The sequence below is a fragment of the Emys orbicularis genome, chromosome 8, assembly GCF_028017835.1.
Source record: "Emys orbicularis isolate rEmyOrb1 chromosome 8, rEmyOrb1.hap1, whole genome shotgun sequence".
Taxonomy (NCBI): Eukaryota; Metazoa; Chordata; order Testudines; family Emydidae; genus Emys; species Emys orbicularis.
The window spans coordinates 17,689,099-17,705,332 of record NC_088690.1 but is presented as its reverse complement, the minus strand read 5'-3'; the positions used below and the strand labels follow the sequence as shown (position 1 = coordinate 17,705,332).

At 38.5% G+C, this 16,234-nt stretch overlaps 1 protein-coding gene across 1 annotated transcript in view; it reads right to left on the bottom strand.

The window, feature by feature from the left end:
• ATG4C (autophagy related 4C cysteine peptidase) overlaps positions 1 to 15,616 on the bottom strand; it is a 29,004-nt gene extending 13,388 nt beyond the window's left edge. The window contains exons 1-6 of the mRNA XM_065409225.1: positions 15,539 to 15,616; positions 14,400 to 14,483; positions 13,344 to 13,577; positions 8,552 to 8,882; positions 6,528 to 6,598; positions 4,159 to 4,295 (exon numbers count right to left, since the gene is read on the bottom strand). Coding sequence (XP_065265297.1) covers positions 4,159 to 4,295; positions 6,528 to 6,598; positions 8,552 to 8,882; positions 13,344 to 13,577; positions 14,400 to 14,483; positions 15,539 to 15,614 — 933 coding nt within the window. The 5' untranslated portion in view covers positions 15,615 to 15,616. The remainder of the gene's footprint in view (positions 1 to 4,158; positions 4,296 to 6,527; positions 6,599 to 8,551; positions 8,883 to 13,343; positions 13,578 to 14,399; positions 14,484 to 15,538) is intronic.
• Positions 15,617 to 16,234: the final 618 nt, after the last annotated feature.

Below are 16,234 nucleotides of genomic sequence, written 5' to 3'. Positions count from 1 at the left end.
GACCAAAGACAGGGTAGGCCCACTGCTTAGTGAAGAGGGAGAAACAGTAACAGGAAACTTGGAAATGGCAGAGATGCTTAATGACTTCTTTGTTTCGGTCTTCACCGAGAAGTCTGAAGGAATGCCTAACATAGTGAATGCTAATGGGAAGGGGGTAGGTTTAGCAGATAAAATAAAAAAAGAACAAGTTAAAAATCACTTAGAAAAGTTAGATGCCTGCAAGTCACCAGGGCCTGATGAAATGCATCCTAGAATACTCAAGGAGCTAATAGAGGAGGTATCTGAGCCTCTAGCTATTATCTTTGGAAAATCATGGGAAACGGGAGAGATTCCAGAAGACTGGAAAAGGGCAAATATATTGCCCATCTATAAAAAGAGAAATAAAAACAACCCAGGAAACTACAGACCAGTTAGTTTAACTTCTGTGCCAGGGAAGATAATGGAGCAAGTAATTAAGGAAATCATCTGCAAACACTTGGAAGGTGGTAAGGTGATAGGGAACAGCCAGCATGGATTTGTAAAGAACAAATCATGTCAAACCAATCTGATAGCTTTCTTCGATAGGATAACGAGTCTTGTGGATAAGGGAGAAGCTGTGGATGTGGTATACCTAGACTTTAGTAAGGCATTTGATACGGTCTCGCATGATATTCTTATCGACAAACTAGGCAAATACAATTTAGATGGGGCTACTATAAGGTGGGTGCATAACTGGCTGGATAACCGTACTCAGAGAGTTGTTATTAATGGTTCCCAATCCTGCTGGAAAGGCATAACGAGTGGGGTTCCGCAGGGGTCTGTTTTGGGACCGGCTCTGTTCAATATCTTCATTAACGACTTAGATATTGGCATAGAAAGTACGCTTATTAAGTTTGCGGATGATACCAAACTGGGAGGGATTGCAACTGCTTTGGAGGACAGGGTCATAATTCAAAATGATCTGGACAAATTGGAGAAATGGTCTGAGTTAAACAGGATGAAGTTTAACAAAGACAAATGCAAAGTGCTCCACTTAGGAAGAAAAAATCAGTTTCACACATACAGAATGGGAAGAGACTGTCTAGGAAGGAGTACGGCAGAAAGGGATCTAGGGGTTATAGTGGACCACAAGCTAAATATGAGTCAACAGTGTGAAGCTGTTGCAAAAAAAGCAAACATGATTCTGGGATGTATTAACAGGTGTGTTGTGAGCAAGACACGAGAAGTCATTCTTCCGCTCTACTCTGCTCTGGTTAGGCCTCAGCTGGAGTATTGTGTCCAGTTCTGGGCACCGCATTTCAAGAAAGATGTGGAGAAATTGGAAAGGGTCCAGAGAAGAGCAACAAGAATGATTAAAGGTCTTGAGAACATGACCTATGAAGGAAGGCTGAAAGAATTGGGTTTGTTTAGTTTGGAAAAGAGAAGACTGAGAGGGGACATGATAGCAGTTTTCAGGTATCTAAAAGGGTGTCATAAGGAGGAGGGAGAAAACTTGTTCACCTTAGCCTCTGAGGATAGAACAAGAAGCAATGGGCTTAAACTGCAGCAAGGGAGGTCTAGGTTGGACATTAGGAAAAAGTTCCTAACTGTCAGGGTGGTTAAACACTGGAATAAATTGCCTAGGGAGGTTGTGGAATCTCCATCTCTGGAGATATTTAAGAGTAGGTTAGATAAATGTCTATCAGGGATGGTCTAGACAGTATTTGGTCCTGCCATGCGGGCAGGGGACTGGACTCGATGACCTCTCGAGGTCCCTTCCAGTCCTAGAATCTATGAATCTATAAGATAAAGAGGAGAAAACAGTTTAAGTCCATGTCCACTCAACCTATTCCAGTGCAGCAAAATTGAAACAGGAGCTACTTAGGTAAAGCAAAGGTCTGATTTCCCTATGGTAATCAGGTACTTTTCTTGTATAAAGGTATTATAAATCAATCAATCAACAACTATCATCAACAAATTGCCAAATCATTTGTAAACTCTTATTTACTTAATTCAGTTCTGAAGTTTGTGTTTTCATTTACCTAAATCTACACCAAATATACTAAGTCACTTTCAATGAATTACAAAGACAGGATGATTGCATGCATGCAATTGAAGCCCCTTTTATCCTAGCCCCAGTGAGATATCTGCAAATGACAGCACGTTTTCCAGTAAAACAATGGTCAACACCAACTCAGAAGCCCACATTAAAGAAGAGTGACCACACAAGATCAGAAACCCTTATGAAAATAGAGACAAAAGTGGTGCTTGTGTTAGCCTACAAATAAAAGCATTATGATTCCACATTCAGAGATTTCAAAGTTCTTTTGCAGAAGTATTGTAATGGGAATAGGGTTCTTGGATCAGGTCTGCAACCATGGATATGTTTTACTGTGCTAGACCTAACTAGCAAAGAGCAAACCAACTGTCTAGACACACAAGGAAAGGAATCAAGACAGAACAGCTACTTCATACTTTAAATAAAAGTCTTCACAGTTCTGTCCTCCTTGGCTATAAAAGTTTTTCATAGTTCTCTCTGAAACTTTGTAATAAAATGGAATAGATAGTCAAGAGAAAGGAAAAATAGGTACGGTAACAAAAGTGCCCATCTCAGAGTTTCTTAATGCTACTGAGCAGCTCCTTAAACTGTCCAATCATACAAATTTAGATGGGACTCAAAAGGATGATTCTGTGTGATTAACAATAGAATAGTAAAGACAAAGGAACAGAGTTAAGCAAGTTCTTCCCTTCAACCAGCAGAACTACCAACATGTGCTCAAGGGGAATGAGAATTATGGTCCAGTTTCTTAGAGACCATTTTTAAGTGTTCAGTTAAAAAAGCTGAGTATTTGTTGATGAGAAGTTAGACAAAAAAAAACCCTACACTAAACTGTTTCCTGGCTCTGTCCTGCAATTTGATACACAGGTGGGTTTTTCATTCTTAATCGTCACTCTCTTCTTCCACATACAGAGTCATCCGAACCTCCAGCTAATGAAATAATGGCCACAAAAACTGCCAATTGGGTCAAATGATTATAACCCTTCAATCTGAAAAAAAAAGGTAGAAGGAATAAGCTGTGAAAGTTCAGCTGGTAGTCTTCAATATTCGCTATTTAAGGATAAAAAAACCAAACAAGAAAATAAGCAGCTTGGTTTATATTTTTTAAGTGTTGGCTAATATGAAAGTTCATTTAAGACACCACAAATATAAATACCATAAATATACTAAATTATTATTTTTAATTCGAGTCACTGCATTAGTGTCTTTTCAGGAAACTACTTTAGGAATGGAATATTTTTCACTGTTTTACCATAGGTCAGGGGTCGGCAACCTGCGGCTCTTTAATCTGACCCTGCAATAGCGCTCTGTAACGCAAGGTTTTTTTGCGCAGCAGGGCTCAGGCAGGCTGCCTGCATGCCGTGGCCCCACGCTGATCCCGGAAGCGGCTGACTGATGGCACGTCCCTGTGCACCCCTAGGAGGGGAGAGGGAGGAGGAGAGGCAACTCTGCGCGCTGCTCACGCCCCCAGCACCATCCTCACAGCTGCAGGGGCGGTGCTTGTGGGAGCGGGCAGCACACAAAGACACGCTGCCCCCCTTCCCCCAAGGGGCGCAGAGACTTGCCAGCAGCCAGACGCATCCGGGAACGGCGTGGGGCCAGGGCAGGCAGGCAGCCTGTCTGAGCCCTGCTGCGCCGCTGGCCGGGGGTCGCCTGTAGTAAGCGCCTCCCAGCCAGAGCCTGCACCCCGCATCCCCTCCTGCACCCTAACCCCCTGCTCCAGGTCAGAACCCCATCTTGAACCCAAACTCCCTCCCAGACCCTGTACCCCTTCCTGCACCCCAACTCCCTGCCCCAGCCCAGAGCCCCCTCCTGCAAACTCCCTCCCAGAACCCTCACCCTCTTCTGCACCCCAACACTTTGCATGTGATGCAGCTCTCGAAATATTTTGGTCAAAGACAAAAATAAAAAATGGCTTTTCTTCTTTGAAAGGTTGACAACCCCTGCCATAGGACATCATGTGCTCTGCAATTATGTGAGATCTTGTAATATTGACATTTAAAATCTGTAAAGTCAAACTTTACAACTTACAACTGTAAAATCATCACCACGCATTTAATAGCTAGAAGATTACCACCATGAAAAATCTTTTCATATCTAGTACTACTGTTTGAAACAGACAATGAACTCTTATTTCATACCTTTACAAACTCCAAGTAGTCCATGTTGGTTCTCTCTCCACCAAGTCTTACAGGAACTAATATAATTACAGCTTTCATATCTGCTTTTTCAGAGCCCATAGAAGAGCACTGTCTATCAACAACATCCAAACTGTAAACTGAAAATAAGAATGAATATACTTGAGCATCATTAAAGTACACATGTAATTTTTTTGAAGTAAAAATATCTTGAATACCTTTTACAAAATGTTATGTGGCTACAAAATTACATTTAAGCACGATAAATCAAAACTGTACATTTCTGAAAAAATTACACTCCACATTAAATTATCTTCCAGAAAAAACCTGTATTAATAGAAACTAATCACGTTTTCCTCACCTCGAGTGGCATTTTGTAGAAAGATACGTTACACTGTTGAGTTCAACAGTTTTGATACGTGGCATGTAGGATGTAGGAAAGTAGGTATTGAGAAGAGCAGAGAAACATTTCTTCTATTTGTTTTAAAATTAATGCATAGTTTAAAATTTGGTCCTAGAACTAACTTTCGTATTTAAAAAAAAAAAAAAAAAAACCCCCAAAGCTTGTGACCAATAGAAACATTTACACATTTAAAAAAAAGCAAAAAAAAGAAAAGCTTTTTTAAAACATTAATGTTCAAACAATATAGTATTAGATCCTGGGTTAAACAAAAATAAAATACCATTGTTTTAGTTCCTCCGCTCAGAGAAGTGCATAAAGACAAAAAACTACTTCCAATATTTAAATTAAGCCTACATTAGATTTTTAAAATTCTCTCACTTTTAATACTCCAAGGCAGGAGTCGGCAACCTTCGGCACGCGGCCCATCAGGGTAATCTGCTGCCGGGCCACGAGACATTTTGTTTATGTTGACCGTCCGCAGGCACGGCCCCCCACAGCTACCAGTGGCTGCGGTTCGCCGTTCCTGGACATTGGGAGCTGCGGAAAGCGGCAAGGGCCACAGGGACGTGCTGGCCGCCGCTTCCTGCAGCTCCCATTGTCCGGGAAGGGCGAACCGCGGCCACTGGGAGCTGCGGGGGGCCGTGACTGCGGACAGTCAACGTAAGTAAAATGTCTCGCGGCCCACCAGCGGATTACCCTGATGGGCCGCGTGCCGAAGGTTGCCGACCCCTGCCCATAGGTGTTAATTGTAACATGGTAAAGAAATTTGTTTACAATATACAATTAAATTGAGTGTGTCCCTTTAAAACTAGCTTGATCATAGAAAGGAATGATATTCCTGTATTATCTCCCAAGATCAGGTACAGTACACCTCTACCCCGATATAACGCTGGACTCGGGAGCCAAAAAATCTTACCGCGTTATAGGTGAAACCGTGTTATATCGAACTTGCTTTCACCTGCCAGAGCGTGCAGCCCCCCCCCGGAGCGCTGCTTTACCGCGTTATATCCGAATTCATGTTATATCGGGTAGTGTTATATCGGGGTAGAGGTGTATATCATAAAAAGTAATAATTTTGGCAACTGAACACAGCTATAGAAGTAATATATTATGCTTTCATTTGAAAGCCTGGATTGTCATAGTCATTAGTGTAAAGTTTTATTACATCTTTAGTTTGTCTTGTCACCCTCCATTTCTGCACATCCACCAGAACCCTAATCTACCCTGCCTGTAATAACAACCAAGTATTTAAAAGCATTTGTGTTCGTGAGATGTCTGATACATCGTGTTAGAGTAGAAAATAGATAACCATAGTGTTTGGTTTATTGGACTGCTCACATCTTTGAATGAAAACTGATTAGATTTATTACTACTAGAAACTGGTGCATTAACTTTCCCATGGACACATTCCTGCAAGAAATGGTACCTTCTCATTGCAAAGAGAATGCAGCTTAATATTTAAGAAAATGCATAATAAATTAAATTACTGACCGTTTGTTTTTGTTTTTAAGAAAAATCTCTATCACTTTCTGCACTTCACCAAAAGGAAAAAGGAAGACAGAGAAGGGAAATGTAAACCAATTTATTTATTTTAAAGGGTAGGCCTAGCAGAATAACCAACAGACTGCCTAGAATCAAAGAAAAAGTCATCGGAGTGAAATTATACATGCCAGGCAGATTATATGGAAAAAAGCATCCACAAGCTATTTTGTATCCTAATCAGATGTCAAACAAGCAATTTACCAACCTTTCCATTTATTATGTTTGATTCATCAAGACAAAAGCCAAAGATGTAGTGCAGGAATCAGTATCCGCTCTGAGCTCATGATTCCAATTTTTAGGATTTCTAAACATATTTATAGCATTTAGTTTTTTCTTTTGAAATCGTAATATTGTTGAGCACTAATTGAAAAGCATAAGTGAAGCGCTTATAAAGTTGACTAAAACCTACAATAGCCACATCACTTACCTGTACAGTCCTGAGCAACATAGATAGTTATCCCTTGTAACTCAGGGTCTCTTGCTTCTTCAACAGCTTTTCTAAGTGCAAATAAAAGATTTGATAGAGTATTTCATTTCAAGAAATTAACAGTAAACTGAATTTAGATTCTTGATTTTTAGAGATAATATTAACTTGAATTTAAAAGAAACGGATTTCAAAATATTCCAGTTTCTGATAGATCACCTTTTAAACAAGGATCCCTTACATAAAAATAAGTTGAAGTTTATTTATTTTATTGTTTTTCTTTTTCAGCCACCCCTGTAGAATATTTATAAAAGCCTTTCCAGCAAAGCAGAAACTGAGAGGCTATTAAGAAGAAACAGTAAAAGTGACAATACACAGAATGCGATTAAATGCACAAAATTAACTAAACACAACCACCACCACCACCCCACATACGTTTGGTTATAGTAATCTTTTGTCTTATTTGTAACTATAGAAAATACTAAATTTGCCAACAGAAATGGGATTTTCAAGTTGATAGGGTTCCTTTAACTAACCTTCAAAGTAGTATCGGCTCAGTATGAACTGTTTTTCAGCTCACACAACTAACCTAAGAAGACAAGCTAAAGATATATAAAATTAGCTTCAGACATCTATTAGAACAAAAACTAACATTTGAACAGTTCCAAGGTTTCACTGAAACTTTAAAAAAGATAATTGAAATACTAAACTAGCCTCAGAAGACTAAGAGTAATGAATCTAAAGACTAAAAAGAAAACATATGTTGATAGTCTGAATCATGATCATCAGTAAAGGACAAAATTTGTAAAGAAATTAAACTGTTGAAAATAAAAGATTAGCCTTTGACTTCTGATACGTGATTGTATTAAATGGTCACTATCCCTTTATTTCACAATATATTCTGAAGAAACATTTAATAGAGACATTCTCAAGTTATGGGAGAGCTATACATTCTCAGTACGGGAGAAGGGAGTTCTAGGAAAGGAAAGCTTTGCAATGTTTGAATAATGGTAGGAATTATGTTGAAGGGAATGCATGATTTGATCATGTGGATCCTGAAGCCAAATATATTTTTGCAAATTAGAAAATGGATTAGTAGAAAATATTTGTTTTGAAATTTCACAAAAAAGTCAATTTCAGATATCGACCACATGAAGAAAATATTACAAATACAGGCAAATACATAAATAACCTTCACCTGTCATAGCACAAACACTGTAGTATTTCAATGTAGGCTCATTCAAGGAGAGTATACTTGTATATGAAATTATTCCAGCATCTACATAAATGTAGAAAAATTACATCTGAACTTTGACCTCTCATGCTTAGGTGATTTATTAATGATTCCGTTTATGGCTAAACTGGGACCCACCTAGAGAACATAAGACTATAAAAAACAAAATCAGTAGTATCCAAAGAAAAGGCACATAAAGGCACAGAGTACAGAGAAATTGGACCCTTTTTTTTTTTTACTCATACTGAATGTCAAAGATCCTTTACTTTTACTGTAATATAATTATAATATTAATAGTCCCATACATTTACAGTTTCACAAGAATTTGATGTGTGCAAAGAAATGCTGAAAACATCAATTTTAGCTCTGACATTTCATTACACTATCAGTACATTACAGCCCCCAGGTTACAGTATAAAAAAAAAAAATCTATAATATTATGCATGTTCCAAGGTTGAAAGAGTGGTTAGTTTTTAGAACATTTCATTAAAGGCAGCCCTATTTAAAGATCAGGTATGGAGAGACCTTGGGTCTCTTGTTGCTCAGACTGGAGGAAAATAGGAATGTTTCAGAAATAAATGACAAGATTGGACAGAGGTTCATACTTCAGTTCCTGAATCTGCTATTTCCCTTCCTATCTCTAAAAAAAAAAAACCCTCTTCTAAATTGCTAAATCAATAATTAATGGTTAGGTGTCCAATTAACCTGAAGAAATCTCAAGACACTTCTAAATGTTTCTTCCGTAACACTTAAGGCATTGTAATAATGAAGGATAATTTAAAGATATTTTTACCTTAAAATGTGTGCTACTACAGCAGGCCCATACCAGTCTCCAGCTGTTTTCCCAGACTTCTTTCCGTATTCTATTAGCTGATGCAAGCCAAAAGATGCGGGTGGAGAATCTCCAAACCAAGAGATTATTTTTCTATGATAAACTTCATCTCTCATTTCACTGTCATCACAGTCTCTCTTTAGTGCTTCCTTATGATCGTTTGACAGGACCTTGGGTTCTCTCTCCCCCGTAAGTGATGCTTCAAATGATGCAGTCAGCTTTTTTACTGTGTGGCTTGTCCATGATTCAGAGTCTGAATTTTCAATGTTCAGTGCACCCGGCCAGGTCCAGGCTGCAACAGAGTATTTTTTAAAGATATGTTTTACTTTTCTTAACAGTAAGTTTTTTGTATAATTACCAAAAAAAGTGCCAATTTTTAATAAGACCAATAATCTATGTTTTACAGACATGCAAATGCTGCTGCTAAGAATATAGGCAAAAAAAAGTCAACTCAGTATAATATGGTTGTGCTATTTTTATTTGTGTGGGAGAAAGGAGGAAGAAAGGAAGACACTAGGCACATTACATTTCTTTCTTAGCCATTAATGCTAGCAGGATTTTCCAGGAGAGGATATAGTGGACTCTGCAGACTTAGCCAGTAAGGGTATAATTACAAGATACAGATTAGGGGAATTTACATATCAACACAATAAGTTAACTATTTAATACATGTAAAAAGGTTCAACTGATAGTTATCCAAGTCAAAGCCTTTGATGACTGATGCTTTTTCTTTCTTGTTTGTTGATTCCTAAGACAAGTTTATGGAGAAGAATTCTCATAAATTTGTTTGTCAAACAAAGTAAATTGTAACGTCTGTCTATACTAGAGAACAGAACTGTTTCAAGGTTAGCTATTATAGCAAAGCATCTCCTGTCCATGTTTCTGGTACTGCTTTTCCTGTAACAGTTCGCCTTACATGCAGTGTCTACATTAATAGCCTAGTTGGCGTAAACTGGTTCAGCATGTCAATACAACACTAATGATTCACTAATGCTTCTCTTACTAGTGTATTGCGGGTCCCTCCCATAGGTCCCAACAAGTCCCTGCAGCAGGGGTTTGTGAAGAAACCTTCAAACGTCTATGAGTCTGAGTGACAGATGATATCCACGTACTGTATGACTCTGCTGAACTTTTCAAGGAATTAATCCCCGCTGCAGATCTATGTGCCTTTCACTTAAAAACAATTGTGTTCTAGCCTTCAGAGTTATGAAAACAAACCTGAAAATGTGTAAGTGTGAACACCAATACAGTGCTGTATCCCTAAATTTGCAGAAAGCCTGACACAGCTCTAAAAAGGTGTGAGCCCAGTGAAATGAATGGAGTAGAATTCTCATACCTAAAGAGGACTATTTAAAATGTCACTTAAATTATTTCACTGATGATCATTTTAATATAAACCTGCACTTAGTGTTCTCAGCTCATAATCTCAAACTGCTTGCTATGTCTGCCCAGCTGCTAAAAGCCTAAACTGACATTGGCCAGATGCTATAACCTCCTCCAGCTTCTCCCAATAACTACTATGATGCAGGTATGCATCTTCAATACAAAATTCTACTGCACATCAAAACTTAAGTTATGGGGATGATGTACACTGAATTTAGTATCTAAATAAAAAAAAACAGTACCAATTGTATTATTCATATTAATAAAAATCTCATCTTCAGTTTAATCTGAAATTGCTACAAAGAACTTCCATCAGAGTGCCACAGAATCCAGCAGTCCTGAGGCAGAATTTAGCTTCAGCTTTCCACAAAGTACAAAGGCTATTGATTAATAGAAATACCCTGTGCAAGTGATACAAATGGAAATGATAATGCTGACATCAGAATATTGCCACCTGACTTTAAGATTTGTAAGTAGTGTCTTTTCACTATTTTATGGTGGTAGGTGTAAAGTGAACATTTCACGGCTCATTTGTAAATTGTACATAAAATACAGTAAGATTGCAGAATTATTTTTTAAACTCAAGTTTTATTTAGCTTTAAAATGCATCACATCTTCAAGAACTAAAGTTACCAGAATGTGTACTGTGTCTGAATATGATGTCCTCTATTGCACTTTGTCCAATGCAAATACCAAATAGATTGTGGGCAGAGGAAAATTGAGAAAGCCATTGAAGGGACTATAAATGGTGGTACAGGTGTGTATCAGGTCTGGGTTGTCACTGTTAGCTCAGAAAGCAGGTCTGTGGATGTACAGCTCTTTGGGAGGTGACAAATAGGAGGGGCATTCTGGAGCTGGGAAGCATCATGAGGAGAATCACTGTTAAAAGGGCAGTTGCTGGAATAAGGCTTGTAGTAGCATTGCTACTGGTAGAGGCAGTCAACTTGGTTGATCCTCCTCCTCGCTTGTAGATGCTTTTACAGTCCTCCAGTCTCTTCTTTACAATAAAGAGCCAAGAGGCCTGTAAAAACTACTGGAAATGAGAAGACACAAGACCCTGTGAGCTGCCAGCTCTGTGGCACTAACAAGTGTACCATGGATCACAGTTTGACAACATCTGCTTTAATATGTATAAGAGAAACAGATTTCAGTCACAGGAAGTGACTTACTAAACTCTGGCCTCATATTAAGCCTTTCAGAGGAAGATTCCGAAATCAAGGAAGATGCAAATGTAAATGTAACAGAACAATGAAATGGACTTAGCTGTTCCTGAACCTTGACATCTCAAGCTGCCATGTTTGTGTACATACCACAAAATTAAATGTAAAACCTTCCAAAACATAAAAATTAAAAATAGAAACGTATTGACAACATCATTCTGCGGTATTTGGAGCATTTCATGTAGCTGTGGCATTGCACAATTTTAGCTATTAGTGGCATTTAAGTGGGGTTTTTTTTGTTAAAAGAAAATACTATTAAAAAATCTCTAGAAAAGGAGCCACAACCAATGAAAGATTTCATATGAAGATGTAAATACAACACATTTCAGTTACCCCAATTTCACCAAAAGCTTTTCTAAAGAAGATTTACTATCCTTTGAGGGCAGGGTGATGACAGAAGACTTTCATGTAGACCAGACATGTCTCCTTTCCCTATACAGATGGGCTACCACAGAAATGTAGGAGCTTGGTAGCTGCAAAGTAGTGCAGCACATGACTCACAAGTGAGGATACATGGATAGTACAAGAATTATTTTTAAGTGCAGTTTTTAAGAAATACACCTTAGATTAAGACTAGTCAAGTTCCTTTTGTTTTGGTAATGTTAAACTGGGCCGCAACTACAGCCTCACCTGCATATTCATGTTTAGTGTTCTATCCAGATTGTGCAGGGTTTTAAAAAAGTTTAAATAAAAGATTTAGGTGCAACAAAGGTTGTATTTATGGGGAAACTGGGGTAGGATCAGGGGATAAGCCATCTCCAAACACAATAATTTCATATGTTTGGATGTTGGGGCAAATGGAACAAAATAATATTTTATGAGCAGATGAAGTGCTTACAACAAAAAGAATGCTAGATACGTCAACTCCACAGATCAATTTTGCTACTAGACCACTAAAGAATAGTCAAAATTGCATTTTCTGGTGTGCTGGTTTGAGGGCTTTATAAGAACCATGCAAGATTTTGGTTCTTGACTTACATAATATTTGCAAAATATTACTGAGCTGGACCTTCAGAATGCTATGTTTTGTATGTTAGTTATCAATACAGCCCTCATAGACCACCAAATGGCTGAGTAAACAAAACAACACACTCCCTTGCAACAAACCAGCGTTTGGGACTGACCGGGTTGAAAGGTCTTTGACAATGGGGGCAGCCAACCCAGCACAGGAATTGATCAACAGGGAACGGATACATGTATTATAGAAGGGAAGGAAGGAAAGAGGATGAAATACTGAGAAGGTGGCTGGCTTGCAGACCTAGTGGTACTGAAACAAACTACCATGCAGGAAACAGCTGTGTATTTCCAGTCTATCGCCTCTTGGGTTTGAAAAGACTGGGGAGAGCATGAGAGGTAATATGCTCAACCCCAGAAAGCAATCCATTTTTCCCAAAGGAGACTGTGGCTGTAAGACAGTATATCTTGAAAGAACAAGGTTAAGATAAGAAAACACAAAGGGAAGCAGAAAAATAAAGGTTTCCAAGCCCCACCAGGGAAAAAAAAAACAGTGAATCGTGCAGAAAATAGATTAGAAACTTCTGTTAACCCTCTCTCACACAAGAATTAAAGAAAATTGAAAGATGACAAATTTAAATCTGATGAAGGAAATACTTTCTGCACACAGCCCACAATTAGGCAGTGGAACTCATTACCACAAGATATCACTGAGGTCAAGAACTTCTAAAAAGGATTGAACATTTACATGGATAACAAGAAGATGCAGTTACTGAAGTAAAGGTGCGTGTTTTGTTTTATTTTTTAGTTAGGAGTTTTGAAATGGACATAAACTCTTATACTTCAGCCGTAAGCTAACCTCTGAATAATAAGGGTTAGGAAGAAGTTTTGTCCACAACGAAAATTAACTTCTACAGGGTTTCCTGCAGCTTCCTTTGAAGCAGCTAATATTCACCATCATCAGAGACTGGTTCCTGGACTAGACAGACCATTAGTCTAATTCAGTAAAGCAATTCCTATATTCTTAAAAAGCAGTCCAGAATCAAAAGCAAGCAAGCACTTTAGCTAGCTAAGTTTAGTGGATGCATATGCGGCGGCTGACACATGTTCCTCATCATTAACAAAGGGCCACCTGCATCCTGATGCTTGGTTCTACCTCCTGACAAAACCAAAAATGATCTACTCTTCATGCTTACCTCTACCAAGAAAATGAAGCACAAGCCCTTGAGCCAGCAGCATCTGGCCAGTTCTCAGTGTACAACTCCAACCGCAGTCTGTTGTGAAAGCAGATTCTTTTATCTGAGGAAAATCCTCTCTGTAAGTCAACCATATTCTAGAAATAAAATCTTTACGAAACTCTTCTACGTTTCCAGAAATGACTTTGTCGACTATATCCAAGCAGGATCCATCTGGAGAGAGTTCACTGGGTTCTGCAAGACAAACATAACACAAGTTACAGCTTTGAAATTAACTGACACAGGACTTTTGTTAATATAATTAAAATAAAATTATACTATTAAAAAATAGGAATTTCCTAGGACACTCCAGTATCTCCTCAGCAACAACTAGGGAAAGCTGGGGAGAAACATAAAAGGTATGGAGCAGCTGAAACAAAGAATGATTCAGGCAGCAGCTGTCAATTGAAACGGCCATTTTAAGGCTGCAGCTGCTTGGTCCTGCTAAATATAAGTGGCCAAACCAAGAAAGGCATGCTGGGAAAACGGTTCCCATAAGAGGGCAAATTTGCACAGGGAAGAGTTAACAGAGACTAGGAAATCATCAAGGAAGGTGTTACTTTGATGTTGGTATTACCATTACCATCAGGGATGGTCTAGACAGTATTTGGTCCTGCCATGCGGGCAGGGGACTGGACTCGATGACCTCTCGAGGTCCCTTCCAGTCCTAGAATCTATGAATTTCATTCTCCTGAACAAGGCTGAGTTAATGCAGTACCTTTGATTAGGCCTCAGTACCCACTTCACAGTAAACTCAAGCATAGGTTAATAAATTTATGCACACCAAGGATGAAGTCTGATTTGACAATGGCTAGGTTCTCTGGCCTATGTGCGAACAGTGGGATGGGGCAGGTATTAAGACTGGTTTTGGAAACTTAACTGAGAATATTCTAACTTTTCCATATTTAAATTGTGAACTTTAATTCTCTATTAATAAAGATTTTGGTAGATGATTACAAAGACGTCACAGAGCAGTGCCAAAATGGTATCAGAAATAATTAAATCCTTTACACTTACCATCAGACTTGAAATGGTAACATTTTCCCAGCAAGAAGACAGCAGAATTTCTGCTAAAGTATGTTTTTGTTTTCAATACCCAACCTAAAAGAGATACAAAGCAAACAAAAGTTTGTGGCTGAAATATTTCAAAACACTTCCAAAAGCATTTGATGATACAAAAAGTCACACAAGTTAGTAAGAACATGGAAACACCACATTGAATTGGAATTAATTTATAGATTGAATAATACAAACAGATTCTACTGTTTTAAGACACATTGAATGGATTTATAGTCAACAAGCTTAAAATAACTTAGCCCTTGTAAATACAATATCACCCACATAAGATGTTATGCAACCTGAAAATTGCATAGGTAAGCACTGAAGTCATGAAATACAAAAGTTAAGTTTGAACTTGTTAACTCTGCCTTTTTTTGCATGAACTCATTACTATACAGTTTAATTCTGTGATTTTTTTTAAAATACTCAAGTTAAGCTTCCAACAGCAATAGTAAAACAGCCACACTGCATATCCGAGCCGACTTACCCCGCTGTGAGGACGGCGGCAAATCGACCTCCCCCGTCGACGGCGCTTACTCCTACCTGCGCTGATGGAGTACAAGTGTCGATTCGGGGATCGACTGTCGCGTCCCGATGAGACGCGATAATTCGATCCCCGAGAGATCGATTTCTACCCGCCAATTCAGGCGGGTAGTGAAGACGTAGCCTAACAGAAAAGCCCCTTCTATCGATGTAAGAAGCATCTACACTACAAGCACTACCGCGGCATAGCTGCAGCTGTGCTGCTGTGGTCTTAGACATAGCCTGATTTTACAACTTCTCTGTTTAAGATCCTACGCAAAACTGTCATGTCATCTGTGCTTAATGCCCATCTGTTTTTCTGATCTAAGTCAGTCATTGAAAAATCAAATCCTTAAAATATTTAAATTGAAAGAGAACATCTAAATGAGTTTGTTTTCCCAGATTGTTTAGTTTATTGTTGAAGTACAAATTGGTTTCAAAGTCCAAGTTACATTTTTGATTAATACACTTATACGAGTACACTTACTGTGCGAAACCTTGCCCCCCCACACCTGAAGTCAATGGCAAACTACTGACTTCAATGGAGTCCGGATTTGATCCACTGTTTCACTTACTGTATTTCATGTTGTGCCATGCAGACATAAACTTGGATTTTAGCTTTTCCACTTCATCTGTCCCTGTGGCCTCCATATTCAAATTCTAAAGAAAAAGCCATCACTGTCTTGCAAGACATGAATTTGTTACTGCAAAAAACAAAAAATAAACATAACTATGGGCATAGAGTATACATTGTATAGTATCACCAGCATGCTTAGGTACTTAAACCTAATATGACCAGAAACAATAATAAAATTTCAGAATCCTCCACTTCCAGGGACTGAAAAACAATCACATGTTCTAGGAAAATGTAATAAAAGCATTTAATTCCAAATATACAATAAAACTACTGTACAAAGCTAAATAAAATGTCCTCCATCGGCTCTCTATTCCACAAACTGATCTAGACCACAGACCATACTAGTGTATGTGACCACACTCTCAAGTTTCAATTTGTAGTGAGAGCAGAATGCTTGAATCCCTATATAAGAGAGTTTTAGTTTATTTTGCTCACATCTAGGATTCTGAGCACATAAAAATAATACCCTGCCCTTTTTTTTTTTTTTAAAAAAAGGACACTGCAGTGTTGGTTTCAGATAAACAAGACCTTTCCAATGCAGAGTGTATGTGTGTATTGATGAGGAGATGTGGGAGTGTGGAGAGAGGTGGGATGGAAGACAAAGAGGAAGGTGTTGAGCTTGTGGAGGAAAAGG